General features: G+C 48.5%; 1 protein-coding gene across 3 annotated transcripts; it reads left to right on the top strand.

Moving 5' to 3' along the window:
• The first annotated feature begins 1,438 nt into the window (after positions 1 to 1,438).
• Positions 1,439 to 26,391, top strand: LOC143374216 (M-phase inducer phosphatase). Of its 3 annotated transcripts, none has more exons than XM_076822165.1 (3): positions 1,439 to 1,484; positions 22,630 to 22,813; positions 23,902 to 26,391. In XM_076822165.1, the coding sequence occupies exons 2-3, from the start codon at positions 22,676 to 22,678 to the stop codon at positions 25,450 to 25,452; spliced, it is 1,689 nt and encodes a 562-aa protein (XP_076678280.1). In that variant the 5' UTR covers positions 1,439 to 1,484; positions 22,630 to 22,675; the 3' UTR covers positions 25,453 to 26,391. The 3 variants fall into 3 exon arrangements, with proteins under 3 accessions (XP_076678280.1, XP_076678279.1, XP_076678281.1); XM_076822164.1 differs by lacking the exon at positions 1,439 to 1,484 and adding an exon at positions 21,430 to 21,657; XM_076822166.1 differs by lacking the exon at positions 1,439 to 1,484 and adding an exon at positions 22,541 to 22,563.
• The last annotated feature ends 265 nt before the right edge of the window (positions 26,392 to 26,656 follow it).

Raw genomic sequence — 26,656 nt, 5'->3', positions numbered from 1 at the left:
TCACTTGAGTTTCCCAAGGTCCGTTGATTAAAGTACACGTATGTAGGCGCATAACACCCTCGCACGCGTGGCACGTTCGATTCGTAACGTATTTACGCCGACGATTAAGGCACATCCGTCGAGCATCTGCATCCTAATCTCGCGTCTGGTCCCCGCGTCGGCCTAAACGCAATCGTATTTATGGAACAGATTGTCACGTCACGAAAATAGCTCCCGAAGGGCGGTTATTCCCGCGTTCGGTACTCGCGCAACGAACGCCCAGTACTCTCCCTCGACTTCCCTCGCTCTCCCTTCACGAGGATATATTTAACCAGCGCGTTTTTTTATGGCATTGGACGCGGCACACCCGATCGCGACGACTAAACGCGTCGCGCCCAGACCTAGGGCACTCTCGCTCCTCCGCTCATCTCGATTACCCCGAGCCTCGACTTATCCCAATATCCAACTCCATAAACAAAGGGTATCGGTGAATGAACCGCGTCTCCGCAAGGCTTCTCGTCCGTTGTCCCTCGACTGTTGTTCGGCGGCCGTAACCGTAACCGTGGTGTCGCGGAAAAGGGAGCGGCAGGACGAGGATCGTTGCCGAGTGTAAAGGAAGAGGGGCTGCCTCGCTAGACGAAACAGAAATCGGCATTGGCAAGCAATTTTTTCTCCTCTGCAAGGGAAAGAAACGATTTTGGCGAACGTTGAGAGCAGCCTTTCTTCTCGGGCTCGTCCTCTCCACGGTCAGACACTCGTGCGCGCAGCTGTCTAATAGCGGAATCGTTGCATATCGTCGCCCTGCTATCTTGTCATTGCATTCCCGTGGCGTGCTCGCGTGCATCGCCCGGGATCGATAAAGGCCCGGTCTGGATCGATGCGACTGTCGTCCACCTTCCTACAATTCCTACAAATAAGCATCCACGTATCTGTCGAAGGTGGAACAGTGGGAAGCGAGCGAGGTAGAGGGAAATAACGTCCGTCACAGAGACTGCACCAACTTCCTGCGGAAGCGTTGCACGGCGAACGCAACGAGGAAAGGCGTTCCGGTTCTCTACCGACCCTTTTCGCTTTCTTTCCCTCTTCCACGCGACACCTTATCCTTCGTCCTTGCGTTTTCATGCTTTCCACGTGCGGGGAGAGGACACACTGTTCGCGAACCTTTCAACAAATCCTCGTATCTCGCAGCGAAAATACTTGCGAACGGCCAGAGGCTGTAAATCATTGCACCCTCGCCCTGGGGCCGCCGAATCTCGCGCACATGGGACACACGTGAAACTTGCCTGTGTCAACTTTCTGTGACCTGCACAGTATGCCCACCTACCTTCTTTACTACCTACTGTAACCAGACAATTGCGAGTTCACGCCTACGGTCCTTGTTATAAAATATTTTCACGAAACACCGAACGTAACACTTGCAATCCCTAATTAACGTATCTTTCATTTTTTTCAATTTCAGATCTGGCTTCCGCCCGTGACCGACTCGAACGTGAGACCGACGAAGGGTGAGTGTCTTTCTATCTCTCTTTACCGAAACGAAATCATTTTCAATTTAACCGATTTCTCGCCCACGACCGAGCGTGTAAGTTGTGTCGCGCGTTTTCAATCGCCCACGGCTACCTTAAGGCCCTTGGTCTTTTACGCGCGTCAAGCCCATTCATGATTCCTAGCTTCCATTCATCGATGCCCGCGAGAAAGGGCCACTTATCCTCCCTGTCCCGCGTTCCTGAGGTTTCTGGTGTCAGCCTCCGTTTGCCGCCACTTCTCGTCTTTTCGGCCCTCGCCCCGACTTGTTCCCGCGCTTTTACTGCCCCCTCACCCCCCGTCGCTCTCGCCAGGCCCTCTTCCTCTCCCTTTCCCTCTCTTTCGCTACACAAACGAGCCTCCGCTCTATGTTTTTTTTTTCAAATTCAACGACGAAATTTACTGCTGCTCGGCCATGACATAAAGTTATCTTCACACCTATCTCGAAATAGGTTTTACAATCTGTAGGTACTACGGTATATAATGTTTCAAAGTGATTTTCAAAATGCGTATTATTATTATTATTATTGTTGTTGTTTGTTGTAGATTTTACACGACTATTCATTGCCACTCTACATTTGAATCGCGTTTTCATTGCTTACGTGCCACGTGTCTAGAGTGAATTTCATTATCGCTCCAAACGATCGGGCCGAGCAGAATTTCTCTACTTAGTTTTTCGGCGGATTCTCCGAGCAGCCAGTATCGGCGGTCCCGAAGGAGCTCGCTCGGAGACCCGGCGGCCAAGAAAGTGGCGGGAAGAGATGGAATCGAGCCTGTTCCCTCTTGTTCTCTATCTCGCTCCTTCATCTGGCTCGGTCGCTATCGCGACGGTTGATATCCGCGCTCGCGCGAGCGTATACTCGCGTCTCCGTCTATTTTTCTCCTCGTCGTGGCCGCGACGCGGCCGTTAAAAAATCGAGCAAAACGATTCGGCCGACCGAGTCCGCCGCATCCCTGCCCACCGGGAATAACGCCCACCGAGCCACGGCGACGGCTCCAACGCGCCTTTCTGTAAACGACCACACGCAAATCGACTTTAAACCGATCCTTTCCTCCACGACGGTTACAGCCACCTCTCACCCCACCGCCGCCCAGCCCGCTATCAGTCACACCTACCACATCTTGCTTTTCGTTACTACGAACGGTTCTGCGACGTTTCGTCAAACTTACTTGCGCGTTCCAAGCGTTGTACAGATTTGCTTACACAGATGCTACTCTTTCTGATTGGGAGACAGATTGCGATCTGCTCGCGCACAGAATCGATACAGCAAAGTGTAGTGCCATATGTGGCAGTCGTGTTTGGCTAGAAACTGTGATTCTTGGCTGATCCAACGTCCCATTTGGTTCGTTGGAACGAAAAGCTCGGTTACGCGGTCATTATTCGGAGGATGTTTGCGGTGGAGCCGCGGTAAGCTTCTTCCTCCGCCGAGCAATTTTTTAGGAAAAGGTGGCGAAGAAGTGAGACGTATATAATGCCTGGACTCTGTACCAAATGTGAGCACGATACGGGGATCTGTGCGGTGGTCTCCCTCGTGAATGCAAATGCTTTGCGTTCCTTCTAAGAAAGCCGGCACGGCACGGCACGGCACGGGTGGGGGCGAAGCGAAGAAACAGAGATAGAGAGCAAAGAGTCCAGGACTTGCCATTGGAGGAGCTTTCCCGCCAAGATACCCCACGCCAGGGTAACCGGTTTGTCGGAGGGTCGACTGGCTCCTCTTCAAAAGTTTCTCAGCTGATCGCCTCAACATTTTCCTTTAAACACCGCTTTCCACGAGCTAACCGGGATCTTCCTCGTCCCGGAGCTTCAGTTTCCGTGTTAGAATTTCATGCTCCCCTTTTGGAAGCCTCCAAACCCGCCCACGAAATCAGATTACCCCATGTATCTTATCAGAGAAGGTAGATTTATCGTTGGATTTCTAAATTTTTGCAACGTTGGACTTTTCATCGATCTTTCCTCGCTCGTTAGAGCCCCCGTTGTGCAGAGGGGCGGGCAGAGAGAAGGGCGGGAACGTAAGAGGATAAAGGGAAGGTGGAGGTTGATGGTAAGATGCTTGATCTCGATCAGAATGCCTTGGGAGTGGAGGTTTCAGGTAGGTGTGGGAAGATGCTGGCCACTCTGTGTAGTACCTGTGTCCCGCGGTCATGGGGATGGGATACACTTTACCTGGGATCCCGGCTGGAGGACCCCACCAGAGTAACCTGCGCATCATCTCTTTCCTATATATCTGTTTTGCCCCGTTTCTCTGTGGGACCTGTCGCTGTTGTCCCCGTCGATTTCCTTAGCTTTCCCATCTCGACCGTCTGAATGGGCCCCCGAACACTTTCAACGGAGCCGCGACGCTCGGAACCTTTTCAAGCCCTGACACTTTTGTAGCTCATGACCGATATCTCCCACATATCCACGGATTCCTCAGATTTTCCCACTTAAAACCGTCGCGCATTTTGGCGAGGCGCAATCAAGCGAATCGAAGAAATTAATAATAATAATTGATTAATTGTCGCTGCCCTTCGGTCATCAATTGTTTATAAACTCTTTCCTTCGTATCGCGTCGTACTGGGCGACGCACAGTGGTCTAATTCGCCAAAAAGCTGGCCAAAATATGAAGGCATCTTCCGATTTGTAGAAAAATTGCTGATTCAGAATCTCAAGTCAAAATTGCAAAAAGAAAACAAATGGTGGTCGAGTACCTGAAAAAAATATCAAATTTAACAGACACCTAGTACTTTAGAGTTTTCGTGATTGCTGATATCAAATGTGTCATCGAAAATATAAAATTCATAATGGAGGATGTAATACCGCTTGCATAAATATTGTCTTTTACGTATTTTTTTCGTAAAAAGTGATGATTTCTCTGTTTTCGCCCAAAAAAGAAGCATTCAAAATAATGAATTACGTATAATTTCATTTTAGAAGATTTTTGAAAATAGTTTGCATACAAATTTGATTTCCTTCACCTTGTTTTTGAAAATAAGCATTTTTACCATTAACTCACTGTTGACCGGTCACGAGTTAACTTGTGTTTTCATGCCCTAACGTAAAATTGTCGGTCAATGATGTGTTAAAATAGGTCTGGGTTAGGAGCAGAGTAAAGAAAAGTAGAAAAAAATAACAACATGTGTATCGAAGATACACACCAAATTTGAATGAGTTTGGTTAAGTAGATCTTGATATTTTATGAGAGCAATGAGAATATCCTTTCGGTACACCCTTTTGCGTACGAGGCTCTGTACTGCCACCAATTTTCATTATTTCTCGTTGTAAAAATTTGTAAGTATTGTTGAAAAATCAACAAATACATGTAAAAAAAAACGTCAATGGGAGAAGTTTCATAGTTTCGTTATAAAAAAATTCCGGAGAATGCAAAAAATTGTGTATAACTGTAGAAGACCCTCTTAAGCACTTTAAATGTAAATATCTTATAGGGTAGCAAAATGTTTCAGTTACATATCCTTCTAGGCAGTGTACTTGAAATGAAGAATTTCTTCTCTTTGCGTATAAAAGCGTATAACATTACTTTTTTCCTCGTTCTTAAAAACCTGCATTTGTGTAAAATAATTGCACGAAAATGGTTAAAAAAAATTTTTTTAAACTGAAATAATTTACTCTTAAAACTTTAATGTCTTCTCTATAAGCACCGTAAAGCTCACATCCATCCGTTTACTACTTCCATAGCTATAATGTATTGAAAAAAAGGTAGCACTTAATTCAAACAGCTGTAAAATCGACATTTTTCAAAATTCTGACAAATCCTTTGAGGTACGTTTAAATATCACTAAAGACTACAACATATTGAAATTTCAGCAATCTACGAAAACTTACTCCGAAATCTGTCCGAGTTCGCATGGAATGTCCTTATTACGACACGAAGCTTACCGCGTAACCGAGACGATAGTCAGGCGAGCTTACTCCGCCAAGCGGCTAATCAACGACCGAGGAGGAATGCGTATAGCCGCTCTGAATTCAAAATCGCGACGGTTGGCGAATCGCGGCTCGAGGGGGGAGGGCGGAAGATAAGGAGACGCGGGATTCGAAAGGATGCGCGAGAGACGTGCGTGCGAGTTTATCGCGCGGACGAGCTGGGAAGGCGAGTGGCCGAGCGCGGGAAAAGGCCGACGATGCTGCGGACGTGGAGAGTCGCGGACGCGGGGCGAGGCGGCGGCGAGGAAGCCCATGGGGGCAGGAATGGTGCGAGGGGCGGAGGGGGGGGGCGAGTAGGTCGACGAGCGCAGCGGAGAGCCAGGCAGGGTCTTTTAAATCGGCGGCTACGAGGGATTTAAAAATGGCCGAGTCTGCCTACCCCTGGCTGCCGTCCCGTCCCGTCCCTTCAGCTGGTCGGGCAAATACCATCAGCTGACCGGTTTTGGAGGGAAACCGAGGCTGCCCCTCGCTATGCTTTCGCTCGTTTCCGCGAAGCCACTCCGCTGTCAGTCCAATTTTCCACCCACTCCTCGGGGCTCTCCTATGCTAGTTGTGTATTCTTGACCAGCGTTCAGGTATCGTGGGTGGAAGGGGTATAGTGGAGTTGTAAAACAGTTGGAATGTCGGATGAAATAGCTAGGGGCGAATCGTGGACAAGGGTGTTGCTTTACACCGTTCACAGGATGCTTGGTCCCATCCCATATATCTCAATATATCAAGCTCCGTCGCGATACTCCAGCCCTTGAACTCGTCAAGAGGAACCCCAGCGTCTTTATTCGCTTCTGTTCGTCTCGTGGTATTCCCGAGGAGAATAACAGCCACCGTGAAACAAAATTCCCTTGGGAAAACGACGCGACAGGTCCCTCCGGTTCCAAGAAGCTCTCGTGCACCGACGATCCGCTGTGCGGGAGAACATGTGCGCGGTGGCGGACCCGACCGTAGGGCGAAAAGTCCTGGCAAAAGAAACAATGGGCGGGAAACAAGTGGAGACGGGCTCGTTTCCGGCTGGGACATAAATTATTGCTCGCCAATCTCGTAAGTGGAAACGTCGCACACTGGGGAAATTTTGCGATTTTATGGACAAATTTAATACAAATGTGAAGCGAAGAACTATATCCATTTTCGTGGTCAAAACCTGAAAACTTATTTTTAATATATAAAATTCCCCACTTTTACGTTCTAATATATGAGAGACTAAATTATCCGAAAAACAGCACTTACAAAAATTACGAACGATACAGATTTTTTTATTATTTACATTTATACACTTTTTTCTTTGTTAGAGCATGCCTCCGCTACAGTGCAGCAGGGCATAGCAGAAGGGTTATCGCTTCTGACGACAAACAAACATACATAATACAAACAATCAAACAGAGGATCGAAGCTGAATAAAATCGTTTAAAAAAGAATAAAAATGTTTGTAATGTATAACATGTGAACTAGTCTCGGTCATAGTTATGTCGTATGTTAGACAAGACACACTGGATCTTGTTTAAAAAAAAATGCATATAATTGCATTTATAGAATGAAAATAGTCCAACGTAAAATAGAAATGAAAATCATTGCAGGATATTTTGGGATTGATAACTATTTTATGTATTGAAAATTGATTCTTATATGAAAAGGTTATTTCTAAAACACTAATTTAAAAATTGTATAAATTACGTATTAAAAACCGAAACCATAATTATTTTGAGGACAAAAAGATATCTTACGCACCACCAGGAATTCAATCCATGCCTTGAAATTATTTTCAAATCTTTGGATAACACGATATAAGTGTTTGAAGCAACTTGAAAATCTCGATTAATTTTTTGCGATCGGTCTAACCTCACACGAGCATAAACATTTGCGAGTCTATACGAGCTTCGTATTAAAACATTTAACAGCAAAATTATGGGCATTTGATACTCATATTAGTTGTTCAATTGACATTTGCATTTATTTTGTCGAATTGAAAAAATTATTTTTGTGCCTTTGGCCATAAAATCGCGAAATTTCTCTACTGTGTGCGTCGCCTAGTCTGGCTACCCGTCATGCTCCTTCTCTATCCCGTGCAGGCGCACAGTGGTGGCCGATGGGATCGAAACTGTGGATGGAATCCTTCGGTGTCGTGGCTTTTAAACTTGTTTACCTTGCGATAACGTCCTAGAGCCCTAAGAAAATGTAAATGGGAGTGCAGGGTCGATCGTTCCTCGATCGTTTTTAGTTGGTTCCGACCACCGACGCTCGTTGTCAGTCGCGGAGACGTAGTGGCCGGACCCGGTGATAGTGGTAAGAAAGCGCGGATTGTTTCGCGAAACGTCGAAACGATGAAACTAGTCTCCGTCGCGGGTGTCCCCCTTTGTGATCGGAGATCAAAGGGAAGGAGCTGCCACCCGCGCTCCTCTTACAGCTTCCTCGAACAGGTAGAGCCGGGGGTGGTTGTTGTTCGTGCTTCTTTGCTTGGCTCCCGCGCAGGTACCCGACCGACTAGTCGGTCCCGAAATCTCCGAGTGTGCTCGTGGAGAAAGAAAGAGGTCGGATGCACGCCTCGCCGACTCGTTCGCCCGGGATGAATTTTATTGCGGTCTTCCCATCGTCCGTTCCTCTTTTATGCTCGCCTCGTGATGCTCGACGGTGGTCGGTGTCCGGCGGATTTTCGTGGAGGAGCGCGTCTCAGCTTGTACGAGTCTTGCACGATCTCGTCTCGCTTTTCTTTCCGCCCGGTCTCCTCGATTTCGGAGGGAATCGGCGGCTCTGATATCGCGGGACGGGCCGCCGCCGCCGACGACGACGGTTAACCGTTGCGCAACTTCCTCTTTCCTCTCGTCTTCCTTCTCTGCGGCATCCACCCGCTCGTGTGTCTGGTGTGTCTGCATGCCTGCATGTCTACCCACACTTGCCTCATCTCCTCTGTCTCTCCTCTCCATCCTCCTCCTCCTCCTCCCCGTGTTGGTATCGCCGCCCCCCTCCCTCCTATCCGTCTCAACGTTCAATCCGACCTTTCCCTCTTTCTTCTCTCTTTCGTCTCTTTTTCCTCTCTCTTTCTCTCTTTCTCTCTTTCTCTCTTTCTCTCTTTCACTCTTTCACTCTTTCCTCTGTTCGCCCCTCTCCCCAATTCTCTCGCGGCGGTATCTCGCCGGTTCTCTCTCCGTTTCTCCGTTACTCTTTCGAAGCGTTCCGACTCGACTGTTAACGGCGGATCCGTGCCCCCAGCAACAGCGCCCTTCCAACCAATTTTTTCTCTTCTTTCATTTCCTGCATTATACTTGCCTCCTCTCCCCGCGACCCGTTGGTTCTTTCACGCTATCGCCGCGGTTTCCAATCGAATTCCGCCCGTGACGGTGGCATTCGCCGCCACGGACACTCCCGGGCCCCCGGAACGTCGCGATCGAGGCGATGCTCGCGAGTCGATCTCCAGCCAGCTCTGGCAAGTGAGGCGGCTTTGTGCAACGCTTAAAAAGGAGCAATCAGAAGGAGCGACCTTCGAGCGCCGCACTGCGCCGCGGTCTCTCCCGCATCCTCCCTCGGCAACCAAGCGCAGCGTGAGAAACGAGACCTCGAGGGGAGTCGCCCGCGAATTTTCATCCAGGTCGCGAACAGCTGGGATAGACCTCCGTTTTGGTAAACACGAGGAGGAGCGCGGACATCGGAGAAGTTTCCACCTTTATTATTTTATCGTACCGTGAACGCGGGACACAGCTCCTCCACCGAGGGGCTCACACTTTCCCGCCATATTACAAATTATCCGCGCATTATTCTTGGCTTCCACTCGCGTCGTTATGTGCTCTATTCAACAGGGGCTACGTTAAGGACCCACGTTTCCGCCAGTAAGACACGGCCCTTTTATTGTTTTATTAGTTCGCTTAAGCGGATCGAAAGAGGTGAAATCGTAAGGATTACCTACCTTTACGATACCCCTGCGACTTGCACGATACACGCCCCCCTATTACCCCGTTACCTACGAAATGGAGACAGCTCATTACCAGAGCGTAACACTTTTACTCCCGCCATATATCACGCTATTCCAGTACTCGCTGCAATCAAACCTAAGGAATTCTTCTTCTTCGCTTATTTCCAAAGCAGCGGGGGTTGCTTCCAGTAGAGGAACGCTCCACCTAATAAATTAAACGACATCCTCCTCTCCGTGGGACATCCCGATTCAGCCTATTCTACGAGTTATTCTGGATCGCCTCGCGCGTGGGCCAGGCGCTCGAAGCGGAAAATCAAATTGAAACGGGCAAGGGGGCAAGGAAAACGTAGACGAGAAACGCATCGTTAGGCGGGTTTCTCGAGTCGTCTCGACACGTCGACAAGCGAGCCTACGATTTCTAACGGCTCCTCGTTTGAATTTTACGGTTGTCGCGACGACGCACAGTGGGCCGGATTTAAAATTTGGCACCTTTTGGGTCTCTTTTTAAGATATATTTTTTACATTTATTTATTTTTCAATTTTTTTAACTTATTTGTGATAGAAAAAATTAATTCTCTTTATTTGGTACCTTATTTGATGCCCTTTTAAGTAGTTTAAATGGAATGTTCGGGAAACTTTTCGTTTCCAAGTTATAAGCAATAGTCGAATAATAAATGAATGCAGCTAAATATCGTTTTGTTTAAATTAAAGACCAATTTTTTGCGCTAAACGTCATCTTCTATTAGTAATTAATGTAAACGATGTGTTGAAAAATAATTCTGAATATAGTGAGGAAATTTTCGATATTTTTTAAAATTGACAAGGAATATCTTTCAAGTCCCAACACGTCCAACGTCAACTTCTAATCAATTGAAATATTTTCAGTACACCTTCCTCTACATGATTATGTAAAAACCACATCCTACTTCTTCCTACTTTATAAATTATTACCGTTTAAAGCGTGTCCGATATCGGGACTCCGCGAGAAACTCAGAAACTCTTCTAAGGATCTGTTTACATTGGAGGCACATGAAAAGAATACTCGAAAACATTCCAGAATTGCCACAAATGAAGATGTATTTCATAGATTGTTATTAACGTCCGACCCATTCATATCGACCTTAAGAATAAAATCATATAAAAAGAAAATTAAACCACTACATCCTGAAGCTGCAGAGCTGATAATGAAATAAAATCAAGAAACTCAACTATCAGCCTGTTACAACCCGAAATGTTAAGATTAGTCAAATTACTTTTTGTGTTTAATAGTACCTGTTGAGAGTGAGAATACACATTTAGTCGAAGGCTTAACTGCATCATAGCATAAACAATTTCATGTGCCTAAAATCTAAACAAATACTTAGAAGAGTTTCTGAGTGTCTCGCGGAGTTCCGATATCGGGTGCGAACGCGTCGCACGACCTGCTTTACACAGTAATAATTTGTAATCATGTACAGGAGGGTGTACTGACAATATTCCAATTGGTTAGAAGTTGGGACTTGTTGGGACTTGAAAGATATACCTTGTCAATTTGAAAAAATAACGAAAATTTCCTCACTATATTCAGAATTATTTTTCAACACATCGTTTGCATTAATTACTAATAGAAGATGATGTTCAGCGCAAGAAATTGGTCTTTAATTTAAACCAAACGATATTTGACTACATTCATTTATTATTCGACTTTTGCTTTTAACATGGAAACGAAAAATTTCCCGAACATTCCATTTAAACTACTGAAAAGGGCATTAATTAAGGTACCAAATAAATAGAATTTTTTTTTCTATTACAAATAAGTTAAAAAAAATTGAAAAATAATTAAATAAATAAATATAAAAAAATATTAAATTATACACGATTAGAAAGGAATAATTTTTTCCTATTTTTTGGCGGAAATTTTATTCCGATACCTTAAAAAAAGAAATTTTAAATCCGGCCTACTGTGCGACGGAGAGCGCGCCTCCTCGCAACGGTTCTCGCGCCTACCACCAATGGTCGCGGTGAATATCGAGTCGATCCTCGATCTTCCTCGATCCCATTTACTCCGTTTCACTTGTCCCTCGGAGTGGCGCAGGCGCGGCCGCGAGACCGCGAGTCGTAACCGTCCGTTGCATTCTTTTTCCGCGTTGCGACGGCCAAGGGAACGAGTTCCATGGAAATCCTCCGCAACAGGCTTTTCCAGCATCCCGACAAAGGACCTGCTGTGGGCGAGCAGCGTGCGAGACGAACGCCGCGGAAGCTTAATGCCCTCTCTTTAATACCTCCCGCATGCCGCTTTCGGCTCGGGCTCTCCTGCCTCTGTTCCTCGACGACGATATCTTGGCTCCTTTCACGGCGCGCCGTACGGTTACCTAGAGCCTCGTTCACTCGCAGAAAGACCTTCCGAGAAAGGCGCTCCTACGCTCTTCCCGAATCTGCTCGATTCCCGGTTGCCGGCCGTGCGAAACGAGAGGCTTAACCTGTTTGCTAGAATGGCCCATTGTGTTCCGTTAAGCAATCACTGATAGCAGATACCTACTAACAGTAGGAGAAAAGCGCGGGAATGGGCGCGACGGTTCAAAAGGGATGGGCGACTCGCAAACGGTCGATTCCGCGAGCGGAGGGTCGCGCGGGGAGATCCATCGCGCCTCTCTGTTTACAAACAAGAATGTCCCTCCCCCTTCCGCATTTCCTCGACCCCCCTCGGTCCTCTCGCCACTTCTTTCTTTCCCGTTCCCCGTATTCCCTCTTCTTATCCTCTCCCTGTATCTCCTCCGCCTCTACCCACCGCTCCATCTCGCTCTTTCGCTCACGTCCTCCCTTCCCCGTCACCGCCGTTCCTTCGTTCCCTCGTTCCGTACCCCGGTCATGCACGTCTACTTGGTGCTCGTCGGTTGGTTGGTTAGCCGGTCGGATCTCCTCTGTTTCCCCAAGGTTGGGGCCGTGTCGGGGTCGTCGCCGGGGCCAAGAGCGACGGAGAAGCGGTGACCAGGATCGAGAGAGGAGGCAGAACGGCGTTCCATCGGCGCTCGGTGGATGGTGGTGGCTTCTCCTTCTATCGTCGTTCCCGCGCAGCGTCGCGAACCACGCTTGTGTCGCCTCTCCCCACTATGAAAGACCACCGACCGACCGTTGAGATTTAAATTCCTCGTCTGGTCGTCCAGCCAGCCTGGGAACCGGGCAACGTTCTTGCCACGGGACGAGGAGAAAATGACCGCCGGCGCTTTGACCGTCTATAGCCGATCGATCGCGGAGTTTTTCTTCCACTCCGCCTCGGCTTCGCGCTAGCCCGCAGGCCCACGGCTCGGCCGTTTCGCGGAGCCGTGGCGAAAGCGCGAACAGGGGGAGGGGGAAGCTTAAGGATGAAAAACGGGAGAAATCGAGTGGACGAGACGACGGATCGCTGGAAAGTCTAGAAAGGAGGCGATCTTCCCAGTCGATTTCAGCGATAACGAAACATCGTCGAGGGCAGGTTACCGTAAAGTTGGGGAGACGTCGAAGGGCGACTCTCGCCGCGGTCCAGAGAAATCGTTTACCGAGGACGTCCCACGGGAGGAATGGGACCGGATTACAATACTCGTCGAGAAGACTCCGGTTTGTTCCGTGCGCGAGACCTGACGTTATGGTCCACCGCATTGTCGGCGATCTCATTTATTCGTTGATGGGAGTCTCGCAGTTTTTACGAGTACCTTGCGTATACTCCTCGTCTCGTAACTGTCCCCTTTGCTATTGAAATTTCTGTTCCCGCTTGGAACTTTTCTACTGTACTCCAATCCCTGGACCCCGTACGTAGCGCTGGAGCCGCGGGAGGTTGCCAAGGCGGAGGCCAGAGCACCCAGCTCGACTTCGGATCGCGCAGGAAGCGTTACACGCCCCCATATAACACTTTCGGTCTCCCCCATGTGGGCACCGTGCACCGTATTGTCTAACGTTCGCCCTCGCGATACGCTATACGGGCGCAGCTGTTACATATACGGTTTACTCGTACGTGAATAATCGATGGACACGAGACGACCTTACAGAAACGGAGTCGGTTCGCGCACCCCCTCTCCCGATACTCGCCGCTTTTTAACGTTTTTCTCGCTCGATATCCGGCCCAGAATCTACTCTTCCAGTTACTTTCCACATAAACCGTTTGTCTCGATTCACCTGCAATGCCATTCGAAACTCGACGAGCGGTGAAAGTCTCTCTGTACCTTTTGTCTCTTGTCCGACGAATAACAAGTCGACGATGGAAAACATCCTCCACTCACACATGCGCATTCGTACAGAGACGAAAGGATCGTCGAGACTTTGAACAACTCGTACAACATTGGGAGCCCGAAGAATTTGCGCGGGAGATTGAACGCCCGTCGCCATTGATCCTGTCCCTTCTCTCGGCCCTCGGCTCGGCTACCTTCATCTGGTTTACTCTGCCTGGCGACTTCGCGCCAACGAGACAGCCAACGCTAACGCGAACACAGATAAACGAGGGAAAGCGAGGCCGGCGGAGAGCAGGCGAGATGGAGCGATAAGAGGAAAGAACGGTAAAAGATATCTCGCCGTCGCGATATTTCGGTTGCAGTCGACCGCTCGATAAGACCTGAGCCGCGTCCTCGAGGTCTCACGAGCTCACGGGGTTCAGTTTGCCCGTTGCCGTTCTGAAAAAACGCTTGTTGCGCGCGATCTCGAGGCGCCACACAGTGGGACAAACTGCTCCTTTCTGTGTCAAAATCAAAGTACTTTTTATAGAAATAAGATAGAGGGATGAATCTTTTTGGAGGTTAAAGCTAACATGTTGCAGATTTAGGGAAAAATGTTGGGAATGTATGACAAACAAGTTTTGACCTTGAAACTCTAAGTCAAAGTTGACATTTTCGAAGAAAATTTCCGTTTTTCCGTTATAACTTGTGGTTGAAGTTTTTCCTTTACTTGTTACAGGGGAGAGTCCGGTAGTACCGGCCACTTTAAGTTTTTGTACTATAACTTGGGCTACTGTGGGTAAAAATCAAATTTCAAACAAGTAATTTCTAGCGCAAATAGTGTTTAATAAGAGGGGATAAATGTTTTTTTTTTAATTTTATCATAAACGTTGTAATTCGCAGCGAACGAAAAATTGTCGTCCAGTACCGGCCAACTACTTAGTTAGTAGATTTTAAGGTCTAAGTATTTGAAAATAGAATAAAACTTTTATTTAGGCGCGTGTACAAATGTCACATGTAAAATGATCCATATTTTCTTGATCTGTACACTCCACGTGAGCCCAACCGTTGCATTTAATGCACTGCACCCAATCATGATTGTACGATTCTTTGCAAATGATGCACTCTGTGACTTGTTCATCAAAGTCTACTTTCCTCCTTCGTGAGCTATCTTTTTTCGTACTTATCGCTTTGCCTAACTTTCTTCGTTTCTTAATTTGTTCATATTCTCTTAGCGCTTTCTCAGCTTTTCTTGTTTCTGCTTTCAATTTTTTTCTCATTAACACAGTTTCTTTTTTCTGAACATCTTCTATAAAAGATACTGATGTTAGAATTTCAGACTGTTGCGTCCGTCGTTTTCTCTGTGTTATCCTTGTTTCTGAAATATTATTTTCAGGACTGATGTTTTTAACCATTTTCATAAAATCCGAAGATACGCTTCTTGAAGAAGATTGACCTGAGAAATTGGTATTAACATGCGAATTAAGCGATCGTGATGAGTCCAGGGGTTGAGAAAAGTCGACTGAAAGGGTGGGTGGCGTAGATACAAGTTCTGGTTGTTGAAAATCTTGAGATGGAATAAAATCCAAGTCTGAAAATATAGTACATTGAAAAGCAGACTGCAGACTGAGCAATTTTTAAAGGATATTTTCGCATCCAGGCACCGCATGCTTGGTTGTAGGCTGTTATGAAGGGTCGCATTATAGCCCGTTCCAATGGTTGCATCTTGTGCGTCGTGTGTGGAGGAAGACTTAACATGTGCACATGATGCTATTTCGCAAATAGGATGACATCAAGATCCTTGTGAAAAAGAATGTCGCCGGAATACGTTGCTACGGACTCTAGTATTCATTTGTTTCTCCATCGATAGTGCAGTCAACTAACACTGGAAGCGAGATCTAGCTTTGGCCAGTGCTGCACGCTGCCCGGTACTGTAGGACTCTCCCCTACATCATTTCCTATAGATTTTGACGCGCTGAATTCAAATCTGTTCGCAGAATTTCTTTCGCCCTTGAGCATTCGAAGAAAAATGCGATTTAAGGGGTGACGCTGACAAGGGACGTTCGGCAAGCTGGAAATTCAGAAAATTATAAAACTCGGCGTGCAAGTAGAGTAGTTCCTCCGTAATGCCACCCTATTTTTGTTGGTGACATAATGCGATTTGGGGGGGGGGGTGAAATCACCCCTTGAAAGAAAATGCAGAATTTTCTTTTTCGTGGAATATCTCGAGAACGGTGAGAGATGTCAAAAAGAAGTTTAAACATAAGGTACAACTGCGTGAAAATAATTTTCAAAAAAATCCATATTTTTCAAATTACCCCCACCACCAACCTTTAAAATTAAGTTTTTGTATTTTTTAAATATATGAGGAAATACCTCTGGATAATATCTTTTCATATATATAAATAGTTTATGTGTTATATTTTTTTTTGCAAGCAAAAAAAAACCTCCATTACCGAATTTGAAGACCATTTTAGCAGTTTCCGTTAATATAATCGTTTCTTAAAGCCATAACTAAATTATTATTTATTTAACCTCGAAAAAGATTCATCCCTCTATCTTATTCCTATGAAAAGTTCTTTGATTTTGACACAGAAAGGAGCAGTTTGTCCCACTGTGCGCTGCTGCCCCCCTCGCGCCAAACAATAGGAAAACCGTCGGTGGAACGAGGCCCCGCACGGAACCGTGGGCATCCACTCGATGTACCTGACCCGTTCGCGACCCTTTCAGTGAACACGCGGCATTGGTAATTGTCCTACTTAGCGCCCGCGACACAATAGGCCCGCGCTGAACAATAGCTGCAGCGTGGATCGAGGATCGCGCGGGAAACGGAGCGTCCAATTCCACGGTAAACCCGCAATAATCGTGGCTGGACTGCTCCGCGGTAATTGCTCCCTTTAACCCGAGCCTAATGACCAGCAATAAAGCAGGGAATTTGTCGACGTTGCCTGTGGACCTATGCTTAAAAGACGTTGGAGCGCGTTTGAAACGCCGGTTGCTCTTCAGAGCTGGATGGATGTTGGTGTAGGTGGTTTGCTCGGGGTGTGAGGAATTTGCGCTATTTAGCAGGTGGGCGGCGCCTAATGCCCGACGAGGCCCACCCGCGCGGGGCCCTTTCGTCTTTTGTGATATTCGCACGGAAAGCCGCAGGAGTGCCTGTTTCCCCATTGTGCAAACGCGGCCGAGTCGGCCAGAAAGAATGGAAACGGACGGCGATGGTCAAGAGAGGTACATCGAGCTAACCAACAATGTTCGATTCCAGGGGATAGGCGTCTCGGAAATCCTTTGCGATTGTTTCCGACTCCGGCTAGAAAAGTTGCACGATAATTGGAGGTATTCTTCCTCGGGGTGAGACTTTCGCGCCAGGCCGAGGGGCTCGTTTTACTGTTGTTTCCTGTTACCAGGAGGGGTTCTGTGCTGATTTTAATTGCACCACCCTGGGCGTGCTGGGTGCTAGTAGGGGAGGGACTCGCCACGGTAATAGGTAATGACGGTCCCCGAATCAGCTCGAGCGCTGTTTCCATCCGGAAAGTCGTAAACGCCACCGTCTTGGCAAGTTTTTGTTCCCCGAACGCGGGGTTCGAATTAGTGGTATTCGTAGATCGAACGGCCCTCGAAAATTATTTTAATATCGAATATTAGAAAACTGGAGTGGAGTATCGTTCCTCCTGGTGGTTCGTCCCCTGGAATCGCAGATGTGCGTTCCCGCGCGCGCGCACGTGCCAAATATTCCACACAATGAGCAATCAGGGAGCGTTCTCATCGATCGCGGACCCCTCGAGATCGTTTCGCGCCGTTTCGACCACGTGAATCGATCCCGATGACCCCCCGGAACCCACCGACGACACCACCGATGGAGAATCGTGGAAAAATCTCTCCCTTTGACAAGAATCTTGGAGATTGCCATGGCGATCCCTTGACGTCCGGGAACCCCCTTCGGGCTTCCTTCCCTCGCTCCCGTCCACACCCCCTCGGCTCTCCTCTTCCCAGGGTGATTATTTTTTCGGACTTCCCTTCGTTTCCATCTATCTATCCAGAAGCGGAGGGGACTTTTGCTGGCTGTTAGCGAGGGGTTGGAGCAATTTTTATCTCTCCTCCACTGTCTCCCTCTTCGTCCTTTCTTTCGATTGCTGCGCGTATTGCAAATTTCGAGGCTCCCGTACGGTGCATCTGCGGCGGCTGCGCGTATCGGAAGAATAGCAAGGAACGAGCAGGCTGTCTTGTACGCCCTTCGGGATCCCGAAGGAACAGATGATGATCCCGTTTAGGAAGCTGCAAAGCCGTCTCTCGCTCTCTACCAGACTTTACGGTTACGGGGTCATCATCGCCAGTGGTTCTTCCTTCGTCTATTCCGATCCATTCACAAGAATCCTTCCCCCTTGGATCCCTCGCGATGAACCAACCGGCTCCAACACACAGCTCTTCAACGTTCTATCGCTTACAATACAAGATATATCTATTAGGTTGTTGCAAATCAAATGGCCGTTTTCTACAATTTAAACTTCTCGGCTTTGTAGCTTAGCTCTTTTCCGTGCAGATCGCCTTGTATTTGTATCATTTGAATAGCACATGTCTCACGCGTGATTTGGCGTGTATAATTTCTGTTATATTGCGCAGTATGCTGAAAATTCGAATAATTTACTTGTATGAGTTGAAACATGGTCATAGTGCGGCTGAGGCAACGCGGAATATAAATACTGCAAGTGATCGGACCACTAGGCGTTGGTTTAAAAAATTTCGTTCTGGTGATACGGACCTCGAAAATATGCCTCGCGGCCATGAGCCAACAGTTATCGATAACACTATTTTGAAAGACATGGTTGAAGAGGATTCACGCCTAACTGCTCGGGAAATCGCAGTGAGAACGAATATTCACTATTCAACTGTTTCCCGACATCTACAGGCCGTGTAAAGTAAAAAAGCTGGACAAATCGCCGCTTGGAGATCAGTTCTTCTTTGTTTTCTCGTCATAATAACGAAGGCCTATTACATAGATAATTACTTGTGATCGACGACGTCCAAAACATATGCCGAAACCGAATCTTCATCCGCGAAAGATTTTGGTGTCTTTATGGCGGTCAGCAAGGGGTGTTGCGCATTTTTCATTTTTAAAACAAGGCAAAACAAACTTTTAAAAAGTTAGCAGAATTGAAGTGCGAAGTTCTCCCTCGCCCTCCTTATTCTCCTAACCTTTCACCTACAGACTACCATTTTTTCAAGCACCTAGATAGCTTTTTGATTGGAAAAGTGAATTTATTGCCTCTCGAAGTGTATCGAAGTCGATGGTGACTATTTCGATCGATGAAATACGTATTAGGTTTGTCAAGTAAAAGTTTAAATTAAAAAATCAGAAACGGCCATTTCATTTGCAAGAACCTAATACTTAGATAAGTGATTTCCAAATTTCTTCACTCGTTACGCATAGGTCACCCTCGGTGATCAATCTTTTACTATCGTCCCGCGCAATGGAACGGGTGAATGGAGATGTCACGAGCGTTCCTCTTCCACAACATTTCGGCTCCCAGGTTTGAGAACCCCCTGGCAGGTATTACGTAAATGTCTCCCCGCGCTTCTTTCCCGCTGTGTCGTCAATAGAGAGGAGAGACAGCGCCGCGACGCCTGTACGCGCGCGATGCATACGTGGCATATACACGCGTATCTCGACTATCTTTCTCAAAGAGCCAATGCCTGTGCACCCGGGCTATGGGCTGCGCGTCTGCGAGCGCCGGTGAGCGCGCACACACTCCGGCGCTCAGTGGCTGCTACACGCACGCCGCGTATATGCACTTAGCGGTGCACCATCGGGGTACCCATAGTTGGCACGTGCCAACCATCACAATGGATACGACCATCTGCACTCCTTCTTATAGAAAAATCAAAGTCGTGGGGACACGGGCGTTCGCCCGATTCCGAGGGGGCCTCCCTTCTCCAGGCCGTTAGACGTTCGAACGGCTCCGTTCCTTCTCTCAGACGACGCGACGGTCCAGACGTCGAGAGGAACGCCAGGCTTTCGTCATTAGAGCCCGCTGGTTCTCTCCAACCGGTCGAATCGATCTAAGGTCGATAGAGTAGAATCGTGGTGGAGATCGATTCAGAGTTGCGAAACGGTCTTGGTAACGCCGGTGGAAAGTCGTTTCGGGAGGTGGTGCAACGTGTTACGACGAGGAAGGTGCGCGATATGGCAGCTGCGAGCGAGGGGTGGCAGAAAGCAGCTGAGCTACCCCCATGGTACCGCGCTGTACGCGTTCGATGCCCTATAGCGAATAATCTTTGCAGTCACGACTGCTGGGAACGACCCGGTGGATCGTTCGGGTCTGTTCTCTGATTCCCCCCTTCATCCCCCTTCTGTCTGCCACTTTGTCTCCCCCGCTGCCCCTTCCTTGTCTCGCTCCTCTCGCTGGATATTACAGTTACAGGGAATTGCCGATATTCGCATGCGCGCTACCGAAAGGCTTTGAAACTGATATTGTGATTTGACACTGACCTCCTTTACCTTTTTCCGGTAAAGGTCTGGGTTAGATCCAGATCAGTGGCGCACTCAGGATTATGCGATTATAAAAATTCATTTAAAAAATGAAATCCAGTTTTCTTTTCTTGCCACTTGTTTTGGGGGTGCCAGTGATCCAGATCGATGTATTCTCAGGTTTGGGACAAGTAAAGATACAAAACGTATCGATCGATCAAAACGTTTATGGCGAAAACGATGGAAAGGCTGAATAAGTAACGGCAAACGGTTGGACGTTGCACCAGATATCCGTCCGTTAACTCGCTCTTCCTCTCCCATCGACAAGTTCTCCCGCCACTCGGAGCGACCTGATCTCGCACGAACCGAGTGGCAAGCGCCGTTATCGTCCTCCGACATACGTACGTACAAAACACACGTACGGGTTCACCGAAATCACCTTGACGACGGGAATCATCCGTGTCCCTTTCCCGCATTCCTCTCCGGCCTCCGTAGGCGAGGCTCGTGGATACCCGGCTCCGTAGCGGGTGTGTACCTGCCGTGTGAAAATCTCCGAAGAATGCGAGGGTGGTATCAGAGATCAGGTGAAGCATTGTGATCGGCAGAATGAAAAAAACGGGCCGAGTCGTACCTGCCCGGAGAGCTGCATCCTTCGGAACAGTCGGTGCATCAACCGACGGGAGAAGGAGAGCGGACACGGGTGCGACGGAGAGGGAGTCGGGAGCCCTTTCAACGCGAGCAACTCCTACGGTCGGCAACCTTTTCCGTTCTGCTATCGAAAGTGAGCTATAGTCAGTGAATGACCGTAGACGTAGATGGATGAATAGAGCGACGGGTAGACGGAGAGGGTCATAGCGCTATAGAGAATTAATTTCTTCCCGGGATACGCGTACACTCCTTTCCTTTCCTCTTAGCAACGGTCTGCATGCTGTCGAGTATTCGATCAATTCTCTACAATTCTGTACCTACCGTGAAATATAGGCCGTTGGAGTGCTGCTTCCGCCCTCGCCGATAGCACCAGCGAAGCGCACGCCTCGTGCGGAGATCACTGACCACGCATGCTGCACCGTGCTCCCCGAACGCGCATGGGCGTTGATCGCACGCGATACACCGATCTCGACCGAGCACGCTCGTAAGCGCCCCCAGCACGGAAAGGGTTAACGTCGCACACGAGCACGTAGGTGTGCCCCGTGCACTTTACACGCACCTAGCGAGTATGTGAGGGTACAAAAAGAGCCGGCAAACGAACGGACGTAACGAAAGACGGCGGCGAAGAGAGAGAGAGAGAGAGAGAGAGAGAGAGGCAGAAAAGGGCCCCCCATAGCGGTCGCCCTAAAGAGAGGATTCCGCGTTCCGTTCTCCCGCCTGCCCTGAGAAGATTTAGGCGGGCCCTTTCCCAGTCCCCGATTGGTCGGCCCTTCTCCCCACTGCGCGCCCGGGCCCCGTATAAAGACCAACGTTCCCGCCACAGCGAGCAGTCAGTACGTCTCTCGCGGCCCGACAAACAAGTTGACGGTGACCTCGATCGCTGCTCGGACAGACGCGTGGCGAGGCTCGCCCGATCGAGATCGGGATCGGGATCGGAATCGCGAGCGTGAGTGATTGATCGATAACACGACGTCCTCTCTAAGGCCAGTTTTAATCCACCCGTTTCCACGCTCGCAGACATGTTTTGGGAAGGTGTCACGGATTCCTGCGAAGTGTGCCAATGTACAAGGTATATACCGCCCAGCAAATAACTCGATTTCTCAAGACCCTCGACTTTACCAAGGATCTATACGTGCTGTGTGGTTCAGTGATACTTTACTCGTATAACACAACGGAGATACGTATCTTCTACGCGAGCGTGAAGAAGCAGAGTTCGTTCCCTTGGTGCTGAAATTTCGAACGCTTAGCGCACTCTCCAATAATTCGTCGGACGTTGAAAGGGTGAAGAAGGAAGCGTTATCACCTCGTGTTTCATCCAGTCCTCTTACTTTCCTCGATATCCGGTCAAATCACCGGTCTCTGTAAAAGTGTCGGCGATGGTGTCGATTCTGCCGTTTTGTCGTGGACGCTCCAACTCTCCGTTGCTCCGAAAAATTAGGCTGCCCTGTTTCATCGAATTAAGTGGTGCGGGTCAATTAAGCTCGATACGCGAAATTTCATAGAAGCTAAATATACCTCGTGGACGGTTTACACAATGATAAGTCCGCGTGGTCGAGGCTGTTGGCGGGCTCGCCGCGCTGCTGTCGCTTTTCTCGCGCTACACGAGGCGCCAGGGTCGATAGGCACACGTCTGCCTCGGTCTCGATCTAGTCACACGTGTTTCACGGACGCGCCGTGGCGAGGTAAACACCCGCGTTTTCACGCTTAAGAAATTTCACGCCCGCAGTCTAAATACACCTTGCTTCTGCAATGAGCCACTGATAAGCTTTAGCGAGGTTCGGGTTATAATCGTCTTCTCACGCGTGATATTGTTTTGCGTTGAGAATTCTGTGGGAATGCGTGGTTTCATGGGCTACGATGAATTATGTAGCGTTAATTGGCTCGTGAATTTCATTCGCAATTAGAGCACTGTGAAAGGAGCATTCTATTCGCGTACGGCGTTGACCGCGTAAACTTTTGGAGGTTATGTTGACCGGTGCGCGCGCATCTTTCCTTTAATACATTCCATGGTGCTTATTTTAATGTTAATTTTTCATTACAGGCTCTTCAAAAATGCGTTCAAGATCAAGAACACTCCCGAGGGAACGATGAAATCGAGGCCGAAGGCGCGACGACTTCTAGGCATGGCGTCGCGACGCTTCTCCAGTCCGGAACCTGTCTCGCCATCTGGCGACAAGGAGAACAGCATCGTTGGGTGCAGCCCGCGCGGCATCAGCCCTCAGAAGGTATCTCACCACACTCCTTTTCTCGTTCACTTAGCGATAGATCGCTGTTTACTAGTCGATAAGTAGCGTGAAAAGTGTCATCGTTTATCTACTTAGTCGCGTACACCTGTTCCGTCACTCGAGCCGTTTCCGTCTTTCATGTACAGATCCAAGATAACGAAGGAAACGACAGGAACGCAGTTTTCTCGCTTGATTCAGATCTTTGCCCGATTACATTCGTATTTTGACTCGAACGTCGATTATGCTACGAGGTGCCCCGCGACACCTTGCCACACCAGATGTGCTTAGCACTTCCTGGTGCGGCCCGGATGCGTCGATCTTGTCTGTAAAAAGGACAGTTAGCTTTCGAGACTTGGGAGAATATTCCTTGATTACCTTAATTGAAGGGTCGGATGCAATAAGAGGACTAGTGCTCGAAAATGGGAAAAAATTATTGTCCAAACGCTAAGAAAGATTGGAAAATTAAATGTTGTAAAGCTCGTCACGACACGCATTTTTTCTATTTACAGTTTGTTTATACAATCATTACTATTCGAGCAAAAAATTGTTCATCGTCCAAAATCATTATTTCTTTAAACATAAATTGCGATAACTCGAGTAAATATTAACGGATCGTTATGAGACTTAAAACATAACTTCAGAAAACTCTAGCGAAGCCGTAAAATGTATGCGCAAAACCCTTATGTTAACAAATGTAATAATATTTAATTAAAAAGTAACACTGGTCATTACCCATGTTTTTCAACGTCCGCCGTTAAAAATTACCGAGGCAATTTCGAGGTACATCTAACTTGCGGCGACAAAGTTTTTCCTTAATATATAAGGAAGATTTTCACCAATTTTCACACTGATTAATAAATAATTATAATTGTAGAAGATACGGCGATATATATAAATCTCGCGCGCCACTAACAGTCAACGTAAGTGCTAAGCCTGCCAAGCAGCGCATTATACGTGGCCGCTGAATTTTCGAGCGCTAGTCCCCTTATTGCATCCGACCCTTCGGTTGATTGTCCTATGAATATGTTTTTTTTTAATAATAAAACTGCAACAGCCTTCTAATGTTATGTTTTATTAATTTTCCACAGATCATGGGCACGAAAAGATCTCGATTTCCGCTGGAAGACTGCGACCCAAACAGCCAGGACAGCGGATACGAGGCGAGCTATCCGGATAAGGACGACAAGCCCCGGGAGGCGTTTCGATTCGTGGAGCCTATGGCAGTTGCGCCACGTCGAACGTCCATCGAGTCTCGGAGCCCGATGCAGTCACCGGTGCGATCCTCGCCGCATCGCACGCGGCTCGCGCGACCATCCCTCTTCCGTAGCATCTCATCCGGCTACGAGAGCATGGACGACGGCTTCAACGACCTAATCGACATCGAGACCCTGGACGACACGACCCAGCTACCGAACGGCATCTCCACCCTCCTCTGTGGAGACATCGTGGGCATCGACAGCAACGCAGCTGCCCCCCACGACGCGTCCGCTCGCAAGATCGAGTCGCTCAGCCCGAGCACTCCCGAGTTCCCTCGGACGAACTGCACCAGCAACTTCCGACGGTCCCTCTCGTTGCAGTACGAGCCGCAAGAGACGCGCAAGAACTCCCTGTCGAAAGTACGCTCCTGCCTGTTCCGGTCGCCGAACACGACCTCGTCCACAGTGACGCCGGGCTTCGAGGACAGCCCGTTGGCGACGACGATACCGGTGGTACGTCGTCGGCGGATGATCGACCGCAACGACGAGAACCCCAGTCGCAGCGGCTTCCACTCGCCGTTGTCGGTCAGAACGTTCAAGCGGCCGGATCCACCGATCGACGATAGCCCGAAGCTAGTCAAGAGGTCGCGGAGGTCGAACAGCTTCCTCGACGCGATCAGAGGCGGAGTGGACACGATCTCCGGCCCGAAACCGCCTATGCCCCTGCAGAGATGCCTGTCGGAGCCGGCCACGCCGATAGAGGTGACAGAGATGGAAACAGAGTCGGAGGCGCACGCTCACATAAAGTCAGCTATTCATCGTAGCACCACCGATAGCGATCTGACGGGTGACTTCAGTAAACCGTGCATCCTACCGTTAGCGCCCGGCCACCACGACGACCTCCGCTCGATCTCGGTCGACACGTTGACCGCGCTGCTACGCGGGGAGTTCAGCGATAGAATCCGCTCGTTCAAGATCGTCGATTGCCGTTACCCATACGAGTTCGACGCCGGCCACGTCGAAGGCGCTCTGAATCTTTACAGTAGAGACTTAATCGAGCGAGTTCTCCTGGACTCATTAACGAGCACGCCCGAGATACAGCCGGGCACGAAGAAAAGGGACATCCTCGTGTTTCACTGCGAGTTCTCGTGGGAGCGCGGCCCGAACCTGTCGCGGTTCCTCAGGAACCTGGATCGCCAACGAAACAAAGAGCACTACCCGGCTCTCTACTACCCAGAGATTTACCTGCTGCACGGCGGATACGAGCAGTTTTACAGAGAGCAGAAGCCACTGTGCTCGCCACAGGGCTACCGGCCGATGAGGCACCCCGACCACGAGGCGGACCTCCGGCAGTTCCGAAGCAAGAGTAAGAGTTGGCAGGGCGAGAAGTCGAGAATAAGCAACGACGTGACGCGGTCCAGTTTAAAGCGGCTAGGATTTTGAGAACTTGGAACGCGACTTCTCACGTTCCTTCTCGCGTATTCTGTCCAACACTTCCGATTCTTGGCTCTGTCCTGTTTTACGATTGACGGTCGAGGGGCGGCGAAGGGTCACGCCCCTCGGCCGAGAAATCGCGTTAAAGTGCAAATCGCGAATGGACGATATAGTCGGGCAGGGCTTTCGCCTTCCATTTATACTCGCGACACTATGCGATCGTTCCTGTACCATTTGTATATATGATTGCTTCGCTCTAGTGAGTCTAGTGGTCTGGTTTAGTTTTTTAGTGAATTCTAGTACAAGGAAACGAAAAGCGCTTACTTTCGTCGTGTGAACGGTGTACATAGAAAGGTGACGTTGTATAATCAATGATACGCAGTCGATGAGATTACCGGTAACGCTGGCCGGCGCGTGATCGCGAGGCGCGGCAACGGTGGCGGGGCAAACGCGTGCAAGATCGCGAAAGAGCGAAACGAGTCGGTAGTACTGTACAAGTAATGTGCTCGGGCAGGCTTCCCATTTCTTTACGCGTTCGACACCGAGCTCCCGTCTGATTTTTACGATCTTCCCGACATTTACGCGCCGCCAAGCTGGCGCACGCGATTCCGTACCGCGCAGCCTCGTTGTCGTTTCTGTTGACTTGTGTCACCAAAGCTTAGCGTGTGCATGTTCACGAGTGTCGAGAAAGAGAAACTATATTTCGAACGGTGTATATTAAACAAAACGCGGGGAAAGATCATTTATAAAGAGAGAATTAAAAGAAAAATTGTTTCTGCATGTGCAACTTCCAATTTGTATGTATATGGATGCTGTGTGCGTGCGTGTATGTATGGCGTGCATATGCATGATAGTATGTATGTATACATATGAATATATATTATGAAAGTGATCGTACGTTTCACGTGTCCTTAGTCTATAATATACCATTTCGTACAGTTCAAATAATTTCTCGTCTGTTTTTTGCTTTCTTATGCATCTTTATTGAACGACTCTTACGTCAATGGCTGTACCACGCAGAAAGCACCGGTTTCCGTAAGATCACCGAAGTTAAGCTGCATGGACACAGTGTATGTAGAACTGTAGAAGCTCCCGTGTGCTGTTGACGAATCAGTCTTATCCTGATTTCTCCTAATCCTTAACAATTCCCAGACTCGTTTATCGTTTAGAAACATTACAGGTTTCAAATAGGCGCATTATACGACGTTTAATT

This window comes from Andrena cerasifolii, chromosome 10 (genome assembly GCF_050908995.1).
Source record: "Andrena cerasifolii isolate SP2316 chromosome 10, iyAndCera1_principal, whole genome shotgun sequence".
Classification (NCBI taxonomy): Eukaryota; Metazoa; Arthropoda; class Insecta; order Hymenoptera; family Andrenidae; genus Andrena; species Andrena cerasifolii.
The sequence above is the reverse complement of the archived record's forward strand: the minus strand, read 5'-3'. Positions and strand labels throughout refer to the sequence as shown.

Coding starts and splice junctions, on each gene's coding strand:
- LOC143374216 (XM_076822164.1), top strand. CDS start 21,608: ATGTTTTGGGAAGGTGTCACGGATTCCTGCGAAGTGTGCCAATGTACA. Junction 21,658..22,629: donor GAAGTGTGCCAATGTACAAG/GTATATACCGCC, acceptor TTTTCATTACAG/GCTCTTCAAAAATGCGTTCA. Junction 22,814..23,901: donor GCGGCATCAGCCCTCAGAAG/GTATCTCACCAC, acceptor AATTTTCCACAG/ATCATGGGCACGAAAAGATC.